At 46.8% G+C, this 11,737-nt stretch overlaps 3 protein-coding genes across 3 annotated transcripts; 2 read left to right on the top strand and 1 right to left on the bottom strand.

Moving 5' to 3' along the window:
• Positions 1-2,632, top strand: LOC130463980 (uncharacterized). The gene is made up of 3 exons (XM_056833302.1): positions 1-514; positions 701-1,724; positions 1,844-2,632. The coding sequence occupies exons 1-3, from the start codon at positions 335-337 to the stop codon at positions 2,551-2,553; spliced, it is 1,914 nt and encodes a 637-aa protein (XP_056689280.1). The 5' UTR covers positions 1-334; the 3' UTR covers positions 2,554-2,632.
• On the top strand, positions 2,546-3,782 carry LOC130463982 (uncharacterized). Its single transcript, XM_056833304.1, has 2 exons — positions 2,546-2,856; positions 2,940-3,782. The coding sequence occupies exons 1-2, from the start codon at positions 2,581-2,583 to the stop codon at positions 3,543-3,545; spliced, it is 882 nt and encodes a 293-aa protein (XP_056689282.1). The 5' UTR covers positions 2,546-2,580; the 3' UTR covers positions 3,546-3,782.
• A 773-nt stretch (positions 3,783-4,555) lies between these two features.
• On the bottom strand, positions 4,556-11,458 carry LOC130463635 (uncharacterized). Its single transcript, XM_056832825.1, has 2 exons — positions 10,898-11,458; positions 4,556-10,420 (listed from the first exon to the last, which is right to left on the bottom strand). The coding sequence occupies exons 1-2, from the start codon at positions 11,456-11,458 to the stop codon at positions 4,556-4,558; spliced, it is 6,426 nt and encodes a 2,141-aa protein (XP_056688803.1).
• Between the last annotated feature and the right edge of the window lie 279 nt (positions 11,459-11,737).

Below are 11,737 nucleotides of genomic sequence, written 5' to 3'. Positions count from 1 at the left end.
CTTTATCATTTTATTTCAATGGCTGAGATTTGCTCTGTCCCTTCAACTGCCTTTAACTGTCAAATCGCCCGTTTTCCTCGATTTTTGACTATTTAACTTTCTTTTCTTAAAACATCAAAACACTTTCGCTCTTTTCTTCAAACTTTTCTCTCTCTTTCTCAAATCTTCTCCTTTGTTCCTGCGAGTTATTTTTTCGGCGTTGTTTCTGTTGCTGACTGCGGTGCTTGCGGAAGTGTTGTACCTCGGTTCTGGGCTGCTAAATTTCCGTTGTGCGAGAAGGTATAGTCTTTTTTGTTTTTGTTTCTTCCTTCGTATAGGTTTATATTTGGGTGCAATGTCGAGTGAGCGAGATAGTGATAATGTGTTGAGTGGGGCTGGGTATGACGATGTTGACCCTGCGTCTACCTCTGAGGATGTCAATTTTGAGGATGATGATAAGCCGTCTGCCTCTGACTATTTTGAGCCGTCTTACGAGGATGCTGCAAAGGAATTACAGGCTCACATGCGCAAACAGGTACGAGCCGACATTCGTCATGATTTGAATTTAGTAGATAATTGCGAAACAATCCCGACAGTGGATGCTCCCTCTATTGCCCTTGAGTACGAACTTCGATCATGGACGCAATTTATGGACCCTGCCGGTAAAGGATATGGTGACTATGGCACTAATTTTGGCAATGTTGTTGTGTCTCTCAACCAGGATGCCGTCAGGGGTGCCCATCTAGAGGACGTGGCTGGTGGGAGCCGTCAGATGGATGAAGGGGAGGTTAGCAGTCATGCTAACGATGTTGCGGGATCCGATAACTCCGCCGGTAGCGTTGGGGGAGATGATGAGGATGCAGGGGATTCAATTTTGGAGTCTGATGATGATATTGGCCGGTTGTGGGATGATGGTGAAGACGTGACCTCTCTGTGTGAGCAGGTTTTGAGAGAAGGGGATCTGGATGTGGAACCAGATTCCGATACGGAGGAGATGAGCTACAGGGTTGAGAGTCCTCCTCCTGCTGGTAGTGCCGTTTACAAAGCTAAAATAATCAAATCTTTCCGTGATAGGGCTATCAAAGACGACCATCCGCGCTGGGCCAAAGAGTATTTGAAACTGCCCAAAGGGTACCGTCTCGTGATTCCTGCTGAGGGGAGTGTGATTTTGGATTGTCGTCCTGATCATATCGGCGTGTATGCCCATCATCTAGATTTCGGCCTCCGATTTCCTCTTCATCCTTTTATAGAGAAGGTATTCCGGGCTTGGAATGTATGTTTGGCGCAGGTAACGCCTCAGGTAGTGAGGAATGTTGTGGCTTTTACCTGGCTGCTATCTTTTAAACAATGGCCCCAAACCATTAATCTGTTTAGGCGGCTGATTTGGTTGAAAAAGTACAAGAAGAAGTCTGGATGGTGGTCTTTTTACACCAAGGCAAGCAAAATGACAGTCAACCCCAAGCTGTCTAGCTGTAAAGATTGGGAAAAGAAGTTCTACTGGTTGAGAGTGCCTTCTGACCCCATTCGGACTCGCTTTCATCTCCCCCGTCCTCATATGAACCATTACCCCATTCGGGAGTTGGGTTTCAGGGAGAAAAGGGCCCACCAGTTTGTGTCCTGTTTGCATGTTGACACCGGTTTGCAGAAGTCTGTGACCGTTCCTAAGTACTGGTTGCCTCCTGCTAAGTATATTTTGGGAAATGGGCCGCTGTCTGCAGTTGGCTTGTGCCACACCCATACTCTTGGTATGGTCGTGGGGCTGATAGCTATATCCCCCTCTTATGTTGTTTAAGTATGCTTTTCTTGTTTTGTACGCATTGTTGTTTGTCTGTGTTTAAATCTTTTGTTTGTTTCTTCTTACCAGGTCTGCATACTCTCAACTTTGCTATTCTCGGTTTGGGCAAAGACGGTCGTCCTACTACCAACAACCCTCCCAATCCGAAAGGTGTGTTTTCTACTCTGTCGACCTACGCAACCCAAGCCAACAAAAAGCGTGGTTCGACTCGGGAGGAGGTTGCGAGTGAGTCTCCTGCTAAGAAGACAAAAAGATTAAGCTCCATACCAGCTCCCAAACCACTTTCCATCCGTGCGCCTACTGGAGTTGTTTTCAAAACGACTCATACTGCTCCTGACAACCCTGCTCCAAGACCTGTCTTCAAGACCGTCCATACTGCTCCTGACATGGCTGGAGGTTTTAAAAGTTTGGATTGCGGTCGTGGTGCTGCCCTTACTGGCAGGCGTCCTCGCGATCGTAACCAACCCTTCACTCGGGTGAATCGGTCTCGAGTGGACGGTACTACGCAGCCTGCCCCTGATAAGTCTCAGCAGAAGTCTCCTGAGAAAGGTTTTGAATCAGCTGCCGATGTGAACATCGCAGGCCAAGGGGGTGATGCTGTTGCGGATGTTGAGCCGATAGCCCAACCAGACTTGATGGTTGTGGATCTTATGACTCCAACCCGTCAGAACCAAGAGCAAGAGGTAAATGATACTGATGTTGCTGGTATGGGCCAGAAGACTCCTCCTCTCATGCCTCCTACTCTTCATACTTCTTCTGGGTATGTTCGCCCTAGCTAGAGTGCTGGTACCAGCTCTGGTCTGAACATGGGTGTCTTTGTCCGTCCTGGGGAGTGGATTGAGAAGACTCCGATTTGCCTATCCCCCAGGAAGATGAAGTACTTTGAGGTTCCTCCTGGTGAGCCTGATGAACCCTGGAACCCTAAAATCGATCTTCTTCGTGGTGAGTCGATACTCACCGACGACTGCAAAGGGGGTGGTTGTATGGGTTGGAGGGCTTTGAAGGATCTGGCTACTCCTCGCGACAATCCTGCTGCTGAGATTGACGCGCCGGCTGCCCAACATATGAATGATATGCTCAAGGTATGCAATCGGTGTTGTTTTTATGGTATGCTTTTTGTATATACATGCAATCGGTGTTGTTTTTGACGAATTGTCTTTTGTAGGCCTGCAACTCTGCTGTGGAGCTTGTGAAGCTGTACCTCTGCTACCAGGAGCAGAATGAAGACCTTCAGAAAAGGCAGGCTGATCTGGAGAAGCAGGTGAGTGACGCCAAGCAAGATCTGGACCAAAAAACTTCTGAGCTGAAAAGGGTGAAGCAACGCAACGAAGAGTTGGAGAATGTTGCGAACAAGCTGGAGGCAGAGGAGGCCAAGAACAAAGAGCTGTCTGAGAAGTTGCTGGAGGCGGATGAGAAGGCCAAAGCTGCTTACAAAACCGGTGCTCGGGATGGTGCCTTGCGATTTTCTCGGTCCCAGACCTATAGTAAGCGTATCACGGATAGTCATAACGGTGGCTGGTTTGCTGCCCACCGTTGTGGCGTTCATGGTATTGGCCTTACCAAGGAGGACTGTGAGGATATTGAGTATGCTTTCCTGGTGGAGGAAAAGCACAAGGTACCAACCGGTTTGGAGTCACAGATCATTCCGGAGGAGATCATTCAGAATGCTGATCCCTTGACTCTCCCTCCCATTGAGCTGAAGGAAGAAGACTACCTGGATCCTGCCCTGCTGTCTTCCAGTACCAACCAGACGGATTATCAACAAGTTTGAAGGTGCGGGCAGTCATCACCGGTATCATCCTGTGGTTCATCTGGCGTTGCTGCTTTTAAAGATTAGTTTATTTTTTTAGACGCACTTTTGGTATCAGCTGTTTGTGGCACTTTTTGCCCTGGGATATTTTATGTTTTGTTTTTGTAAACTTTACCTTGTGCCATTTTTTATCAGCTAACAAATGTCAGTTTTGGTGTTGGCTGTCGAATTTGCTTTATTCAGATGGTGTTGCTCTTATGCTTATGATATTGTGTTGTTTGTTTTATTTTTCTATTTCATGCTTGCCCTTATTTATGCAATTGTGCTGTTTGAATCTGGTACTTTACCCCGAGTCAGCAAGCTGATAGTAGCCTTGCTGACTTACTTTAAGGGTTTTGAATCATGATGTTTGACTATACATTACCCCGAGTCAGCAAGCTGATAGTAGCCTTGCTGACCTACTTTAAGGGTTTGATTCGTATCACCCCGAGTCAGCAAGCTGATAGTAGCCTTGCTGACCTACTTTAAGGGTTTGAATCACGATTTTTGATTATACATTACCCCGAGTCAGCAAGCTGATAGTAGCCTTGCTGACCTACTTTAAGGGTTTGATTCGTATCACCCCGAGTCAGCAAGCTGATAGTAGCCTTGCTGACCTACTTTAAGGGTTTGAATCACGATTTTTGATTATACATTACCCCGAGTCAGCAAGCTGATAGTAGCCTTGCTGACCTACTTTAAGGGTTTGATTCGTATCACCCCGAGTCAGCAAGCTGATAGTAGCCTTGCTGACCTACTTTAAGGGTTTGAATCACGATTTTTTGATTATACATTACCCCGAGTCAGCAAGCTGATAGTAGCCTTGCTGACCTACTTTAAGGGTTTGATTCGTATCACCCCGAGTCAGCAAGCTGATAGTAGCCTTGCTGACCTACTTTAAGGGTTTGATTCTTCTGCTTTGAATTCCTCGACTTTCTTTCATTTCATGGACCATAACAGGCCTGGCTCAATCGGCCTTTTTGGGTTAGTGACTACACATAAAACTTTCTAAGGACGCTGGCGTTCCATGAATTTTTTAGTGCTGTTCCACCCATATCCATCAGCCTAAAAGCTCCTGGTACGATTTCTTCCCATATCTGATAAGGCCCCTCCCAGTTTGGGGTTAACTTCCCTTGGACCTTTGCCTTGCCTGTAGCTGCAGTTCTGCGGAGCACCAGGTCTCCTACCTCAAGTTGTCTGAGTTTTACTCTTTTGTTGTAGGCATTGCTTATGCGCTGCTTGTAAGCCGCCGATCTGATTTCTGCTCTGAGTCTGATCTCTGGTAGAAGATCCAGCTCCTGCTTTAACAGTTTACCGTTCTTGTTTTCTTCATAATGCTGGATCCTGAATGTAGGTAACCCTACTTCTGCTGGTATCACTGCTTCTGATCCGAAACATAGACGGAATGGGCTCTCTCCCGTTGCTTCCTTAACGGTGGTTCTATTTCCCCAAAGTATCTCTGGAACAATATCGGCCCAACCAGCCTTATAGTCGTCTAGCTTCTTTCTCATTGCTGCCATTATCTGTTTGTTGGCAGCTTCTGCCTGTCCATTGCTTTGGGGATGACAAACAGAAGAGTAGGCAAACTTGACTTTGTACGTACTCAAAAAACTTTGAACTGGTGAGCAATCAAACTGTACCCCATGGTCCATCACGATTGCCATTGGTAATCCGAACCTGGTGATTATACCTTTCCATATGAACTTTTTGACCTGATTTGCAGTTATCTTTGCCAGCGGCTCTGCTTCTATCCACTTGGTGAAATAATCGACTGCCACTATCAGATATTTTCTTCCACCGGATGCCGTTGTGAATGGTCCCAGAATGTCCATTCCCCACTGGGCGAACGGTATTGGATTTAGGATTGGCATGAGATCGTTTGCAGGACGATTAATGACTGCTGAAAAAACTTGACATTTTTCACATTTCTTGACGTACTTTTGTGCGTCTGTTAGCATTGTCGGCCAGTAGTATCCTTGCCTTTGGCATTTCAGTGCAAGGGTTTTTCCTCCCTGATGATTTCCACACACTCCTTCATGTACTTCTTCTATCAGTCGTGCCGATTCGTATGCTGATATGCATCGTAACAGAGGCAAGCTAAAACCCCGTTTGTAGAGTTGGCCTCTGATGATTACGAACCAGCATGAGTTTCTAATCAACCTTCTTGCTTCCGTTTTTTCTGCAGGCAGGGTTCCATCTCTCTTGTATGCCCACAAGGTGTCATACCATTCAGGTTGGCTCGTGATTACCATGACCTGATTTGCCAATACTTCAGTGCTCCTTCGGTGCATGACCTCCATCATTACTGATTTTACCAGAGCACTTGAGCTGGCCAGTTTTGACAGGGAGTCTGCCAACATGTTCTCTGATCGGGGTACTAATTTTATTTCGAAGCTTTCCAACTGTGCCGCTGACTGTTTAAGCTTTTCGGCGTATCGTTTCATGGATTCTTCCTTCGTTTCATATTCTCCTGAGAACTGGTTTGCTACCAGCTGTGAGTCGGTTGTAAGCCTGAGCCTACGAGCACCAGCTGCCGTGCAGATCTGTATGCCAGCGATTGCGGCCTCGTATTCTGCCTCGTTGTTTGATGCCTGGAAAGAGAACTTAATAGCATACTCGAACTGGTCTCCTTCCGGTGAGGTAACTATTACCCCCGCTCCTGACCCTGATTTGGTGACCGAGCCGTCTACTGCTACTTCCCATATTCCTTCCTTTATTTCCTCCTCCTGGTATGATGCTTCGACTATGAAGTCAGACAGTGCTTGGGCCTTTATAGCCATTCTGGGCCGATATTCCATGTGAAACTCTGATAGTTCAATCGCCCATTTTAGGAGTCTACCTGATGTGTCCATTTTTTGCATTGCTTTTTCCAGTGGGTAGTTTGTGAGGACTTGGATCCCGTGTGCATCAAAGTACGGTCTCAACTTTCTGGCTGCAATCAACACTGCCAACCCCAATTTTTCTATCAAGGAGTACCTCGTTTCTGCTTCTTGCAGGATGTGGCTGACAAAGTACACCGGTATCTGTGTTTTATCTTTCTCTATGATCAGAACTGCTGCTACTGTGTGTTGAGAAGCAGATATGTACAGCTGCAGCGTGTCCCCTTCCTCTGGTCGAGCTATTGTGGGTAGGACTTGCAGGTGCCGTTTTACTGCCTCAAAGGCTGCTCTTTCTGTTTCTCCCCACTTGAATTTCTTGTTTTGTTTTAACACGTTGAAAAAGGGCAACGCCCTATCTGCTGATTTGCTAATGAACCGAGTCAATGCAGCCATTCTTCCTGTTAACTTTTGCACGTCTTTTATGCAACCGGGTTCTGGTAGATTCATAATTGCATCTACCTTATCTGGATTGGCATCGATTCCCCTTTCGCTTACTAGGAAACCCAGGAACTTTCCTGATCGGACCCCGAATACACATTTCTTGGGGTTTAACTTCATCCTGAACCTCCTCAGAGTTTCGAAAGTTTCTCTCAAGTCGTCGATGTGGTCACTGGCCAATCGGCTTTTAACTATTGAGTCATCCACATACACCTCTATGTTCCTCCCTTTCTGGGAAGCAAATACCCTATCCACCAACTTCTGGTAGGTTGCTCCTGCATTCTTCAACCCAAATGGCATAGCCTTATAGCTGTATACCCCTGAATCTGTGATGAAGGCGGCCTTCTTTCTATCGGCTTTACACAAGCTGACTTGGTGATACCCTGAGAAGGCATCCAGGAAACTCAAAAGAGCGTGGCCACTTGTTGAATCTACCAGCCTATCGATTCGTGGCAATGGATAGCAGTCCTTGGGGCACGCCCCATTCAGATTGGTAAAATCTACGCACATTCGCCAACTGCCATTTGACTTTTTTACCATGACTACGTTGGCCAACCATTTGGGGTAATCACAAACTTCTATGAACCCTGCTTCCAGCAGCTTTTCCACTTCTTCTTTTATTGCAGCATTTTTTTCACTGGAGAAATTTCTCTTCTTTTGCTTTACCGGCCTGACTGACTTGTCTACATTCAGACGATGCACTATGATGTCTGGGCTGATACCGGGCATTTCATCTGCCGAGAAGGCAAAGACATCTGCATTTTCTCGTAACAGGCCGATGAGATTGACCTGCTGATCTGCCTCCATATCGGCACCTATTCGTACCGTTCTTTCTGGAACTCCTTCTACTAATTCAATTTCCCGAGTTTCTCCATCTGCAGCTGGCCTTGGGATGCAAACCGGCCTTTCATCAAAATTTTCCATGCTCAAGTCCCCTCTCTTTCTTTTGGTTGGCATGTTTGCTTCTCGGGCAAGGTTGGTTTTCGGCACCATCCTTCCTGGTGCCTTTATCGCTGTCAGATAACACGATCTGGCAGTCTCCTGACTGCCATGTACCCTTTCTGTTCTTTCCAGATTTGAGAGATATATCATGGTCAAATGATATGTGGACACCACCGCCTGTGCGTCATGAATGAATGGTCGACCAATTATTACGTTATACGCTGCTGGTACTTTTATCACCAAAAAGTCGACCATTAAGTCTCTGGCTGATGATCCTCTACCTACTTGAACCGGTAGACGGATACTGCCTTCTGGATAGACGCTGGCTCCAGAGAATCCGATAACGGGATAGCTCACCCTTGTTAACTCTCCGTGATCTATGTTCAGCTGGGTGAAAGCTTCCCAGAATATGATGTTCGCAGAGCTGCCTCCATCAATCAGGCATCTCTTGACGGGGAAGTTTGCTATCTCGAGTTCCAATACCAGCGGGTCATCATGGGGATATATAATGCCGCGACAATCGTCCGAGGTGAACGTGATGACCGGTAGGGGGATTGGTTCCGGCCATTTCCTTGCGCTATGGTAACTCACCAAATGCCTGTGCTCCTCTAGATTTCTTATTGCCCCGCTGACTGTACCTCCATGCACGGGCCCTCCAGAGATCACCCAAACCGTGGGTCTTTTTCCCCTGTCGGCCCCATCTTTGCCTGTTTCCGGTAATGACCGGATTTCTTTCCGGGATGGTGGTGCCTGTTCAATCCTACCAGTGGGCTGTGCATACCCTGGCTGAGTAGGTGTATATGGGGCATGACTATGTGAACTGCCCTGCCTGTTATTTCCTCCCAGGCCTTCCTGTCGGACCCTGTACTGGGATAGGTATCCCCTTCTTACCAGCTCTTCGATGTTATCCTTGAGCTCTTTGCAATGCTCCGTGTAATGACCATGATCATTATGAAAAGCACAAAAGTTCTTATTGTTACCTGGGGCATCCATCGGTAACGGTTTCCTCCACGCTGCCGATTTATTTACTGCGTAGATAGTGGCCCTGGCGGTGTTCAGGGGAGTGTACACCTGGTAAGCCCCTACCGGCTGTTGTCTGTTCGGATATCCTCCTCTCTGCTGATGGCCCTCCTTTCTACCGTTATCTTTCCGGTAATTGTGCTGCTGTATGGGAACATGATCCTTCTTGGCCGATTGTACTGCCTGATTTCCCCCCATGGGTGATATTAGCATCAGCTCATCACTCCTGATATACTCGTTTGCTTTTCTCAAGGCCTCCCCCAGCGAGGTAAATGACTTTCTTCCCAGGTACCTTTTGAACTCGCATTCCTGCATCCCTCTCAACAGAGCCAAGACGGCTATTTCTTGCTGTAAATCTGGTATTGTGATGGATTCGTTGTGGAAACGAGTAAGGTATTCTCTCAGCGGCTCCTTCGGCCTTTGTGAGATTGACATCAGCTCTCCAGATGTTTTCTTTCGTTCAACCTTGCTAATGAATCGCCTCACAAAGTCCTCTTGGATCTGCCGAAAACTGAATATCGATCCGGCCGGCAACTTCTTATACCAATCGGCTGCCACCCCTGATAATGTGGTTTGGAACACTTTGCACCACATGGCATCTGAGTCAGAATACAGCATCATGTGTTGTTCGAAAGCGGTGGAGTGATTTTCGGGGTCTGTGGTTCCGTTGTATTTGCACGTCGGCATCTTTACTTTCTCCATAGGTTGCTCCAGTATACCCCTGCAGAGTGGGGAGTCTTTGGGGTGTATGGTTCGCCTCATCGGCTCCTGGTGAGGTAGATATCCTTCATATCTATTCCAACCTGGTTGTGGAGACTGTACGATGTACTCTTCGTGATACGGTGTCGATTCCCTACCAGCAGGAAACGACCCTTCTTGCTCTGACACCGACTCCCGGCGTCTAGTGGACCTTTCTCTGCGCCGAGAGCTATGCCTTTTTCTTCTACCCGGATTTTCACTCTGTACAAGTATTGGTTCAGGTTGTGCTGGCAGTACCACTTCATGCTCTAGGGTTTCGTAGAGATTTCTAACCGGCATCACACCCGGGCGGTTGCCGGTAACCACGATCTGATTTCCCTCCGTCCTCCTTGAGGACAGTTCAGCCATTGCTTTCATGACGGCCGACGCCGTCAGCAGCTGTTGTGGTGTGAACCTTTGGGACAACGCCGAGAGGTTGCTCTGAATCTGTGGGGGTGATGGGGAATCTTGTGCCCTTTCTTCCATGGACGTTTCGTCCTCTATGATCACGTCGTTCGGGTCTTCAAAACCCGGGGGGGCAATGCTTATCTGTGACTTGAGTGTTTTTGGGGGAGGATCTGTAAGTGGTGTGACTTGGCTGGTTGAGACAGGTAAGAGAGAAGGTTTGACTGCGGGTTGTGCCACTGATGTTGGTGTGATCACTGCTGATTGTGGGAGATTGTTGTTTTTTCTAGGTTTTTTGTTGTTGGTATCCATGGTGGCTGATTTACTTGACAAGGTTGGGAGATCCCCTCCTTCTAGCGCCAATTGTTCCGGTATGATTTGGGAACGGTTGGAGATGTCTTGCTGGTTGAGTGCTACTGTTATCCTGTTGATATCCTGCGCAGATAACAAAGATGAACTAGCCTCGAGGGTGATTCGAGGATCCCCCCTCCGATGCTAAAGTCAGATATGATGAGTGATAAGTATTTTGGTTTTAGTGGAAATGATTGTGTTTGCGTACCTTTTGTCATAAATGAAGCCCATATATATAGGCGCGGGTCGGGCGTACGGACAAATGGGTCCTACCCGATTGATAGCGACCCGTTGACCTCTTGGTTTGGTCACGTGCCTCCCCCCTACCGGCTTGTAAGAGATGCTGGTAGGGAATAATAACTGCTGATAAGGATTAATAATAACTGGTCACGTGCCTCCTTAACAGTTTGGCGATGCTACCAGCCAGCTGGTAGCATACCCGTACAATAATCACCTTATTAAATTCGTAAGCACGGCTATATTGACGGAGCCTGAGGTTTTGAAGGGAAGACACCACCAATCATTTATCTTGTGCTTCTGCAAAACACCGTCTATATTCACCTTGAAAGCCACTGGGTCAACGCAGTACATATAGGGCGTCAAGTAGACCACCACAATCTCAAATGGAAGTTGCCGTGTTCTGCATTCTTGATAGACCTTATGGTGTTTGATGATGGATTCTGCTTCGATGCACAAGTACAACCCAACAACCTTCTTGCTTAGTTCAGCGACAGTCACCTGCTCTTCTGAATTAATCTTATACAGAACATCAGAGGGATTGCACCCCAAGAGTCCCTCAAGGGTATAATTGTCCCATATATGCCGCCCTTTTAATTGACTTTTCCACAAATCCTCATCAGTAAAAGGGAAAGCTTCAGCTCCATATTCAAGCCTTTGGCCGAGACTACCCCAGCATATAACACTTCTCTTTATATCTTTATCCAAAATGAGACACTGCATAACACGATCATCAACGAGGTCAAGGTACTTGCATATAAAGTCACGACGTTCCGAGTCATGGAAAGGTACTACAATACACGAACCAGGGAACCCAGATAGGAAACGATCAAAGATCATCTCATGAAAATTGGCCATACTATTCATCTTTGCAACCACTACCATCTCAAATTGGCCAGTATTCTGGGATCACTACCTTCAACTGTCTGGCTATAGGACATTTTACTAGCCGGGAATTTTTCAGAGTTGTCTTTCTTGGAAAAGTTTCTGCAGCTGCTCTATTACAATAGAATATTCATGGATCAAAATGTTTCTCTCAATATTCACAAGAACACATTTAAAACTACCAGGATCACCCAAACCAAGGGACTTGCATAAAAAGTCACGAAGAGGGGAAGGAGGTAACGACATCGCAGAATTTCTTCTCAAAATTAGCTAGTTTGT

The sequence above is a fragment of the Spinacia oleracea genome, chromosome 6, assembly GCF_020520425.1.
Source record: "Spinacia oleracea cultivar Varoflay chromosome 6, BTI_SOV_V1, whole genome shotgun sequence".
Taxonomy (NCBI): domain Eukaryota; kingdom Viridiplantae; phylum Streptophyta; class Magnoliopsida; order Caryophyllales; family Amaranthaceae; genus Spinacia; species Spinacia oleracea.
The sequence above is the reverse complement of the archived record's forward strand: the minus strand, read 5'-3'. Positions and strand labels throughout refer to the sequence as shown.

Bases quoted from the DNA above. Each gene is read 5' to 3' on its own strand.
- LOC130463635 (XM_056832825.1), bottom strand. From the start codon at position 11,458: ATGGTAGTGGTTGCAAAGATGAATAGTATGGCCAATTTTCATGAGATG. The intron at 10,421-10,897 runs GTGAATATAGAC...TTATCTGCGCAG, and splicing joins TTGACCCAGTGGCTTTCAAG to GATATCAACAGGATAACAGT.
- LOC130463982 (XM_056833304.1), top strand. From the start codon at position 2,581: ATGGGTGTCTTTGTCCGTCCTGGGGAGTGGATTGAGAAGACTCCGATT. The intron at 2,857-2,939 runs GTATGCAATCGG...TGTCTTTTGTAG, and splicing joins ATATGAATGATATGCTCAAG to GCCTGCAACTCTGCTGTGGA.
- LOC130463980 (XM_056833302.1), top strand. From the start codon at position 335: ATGTCGAGTGAGCGAGATAGTGATAATGTGTTGAGTGGGGCTGGGTAT. The intron at 515-700 runs GTACGAGCCGAC...TCTCTCAACCAG, and splicing joins AGGCTCACATGCGCAAACAG to GATGCCGTCAGGGGTGCCCA. The intron at 1,725-1,843 runs GTATGGTCGTGG...TCTTCTTACCAG, and splicing joins GTGCCACACCCATACTCTTG to GTCTGCATACTCTCAACTTT.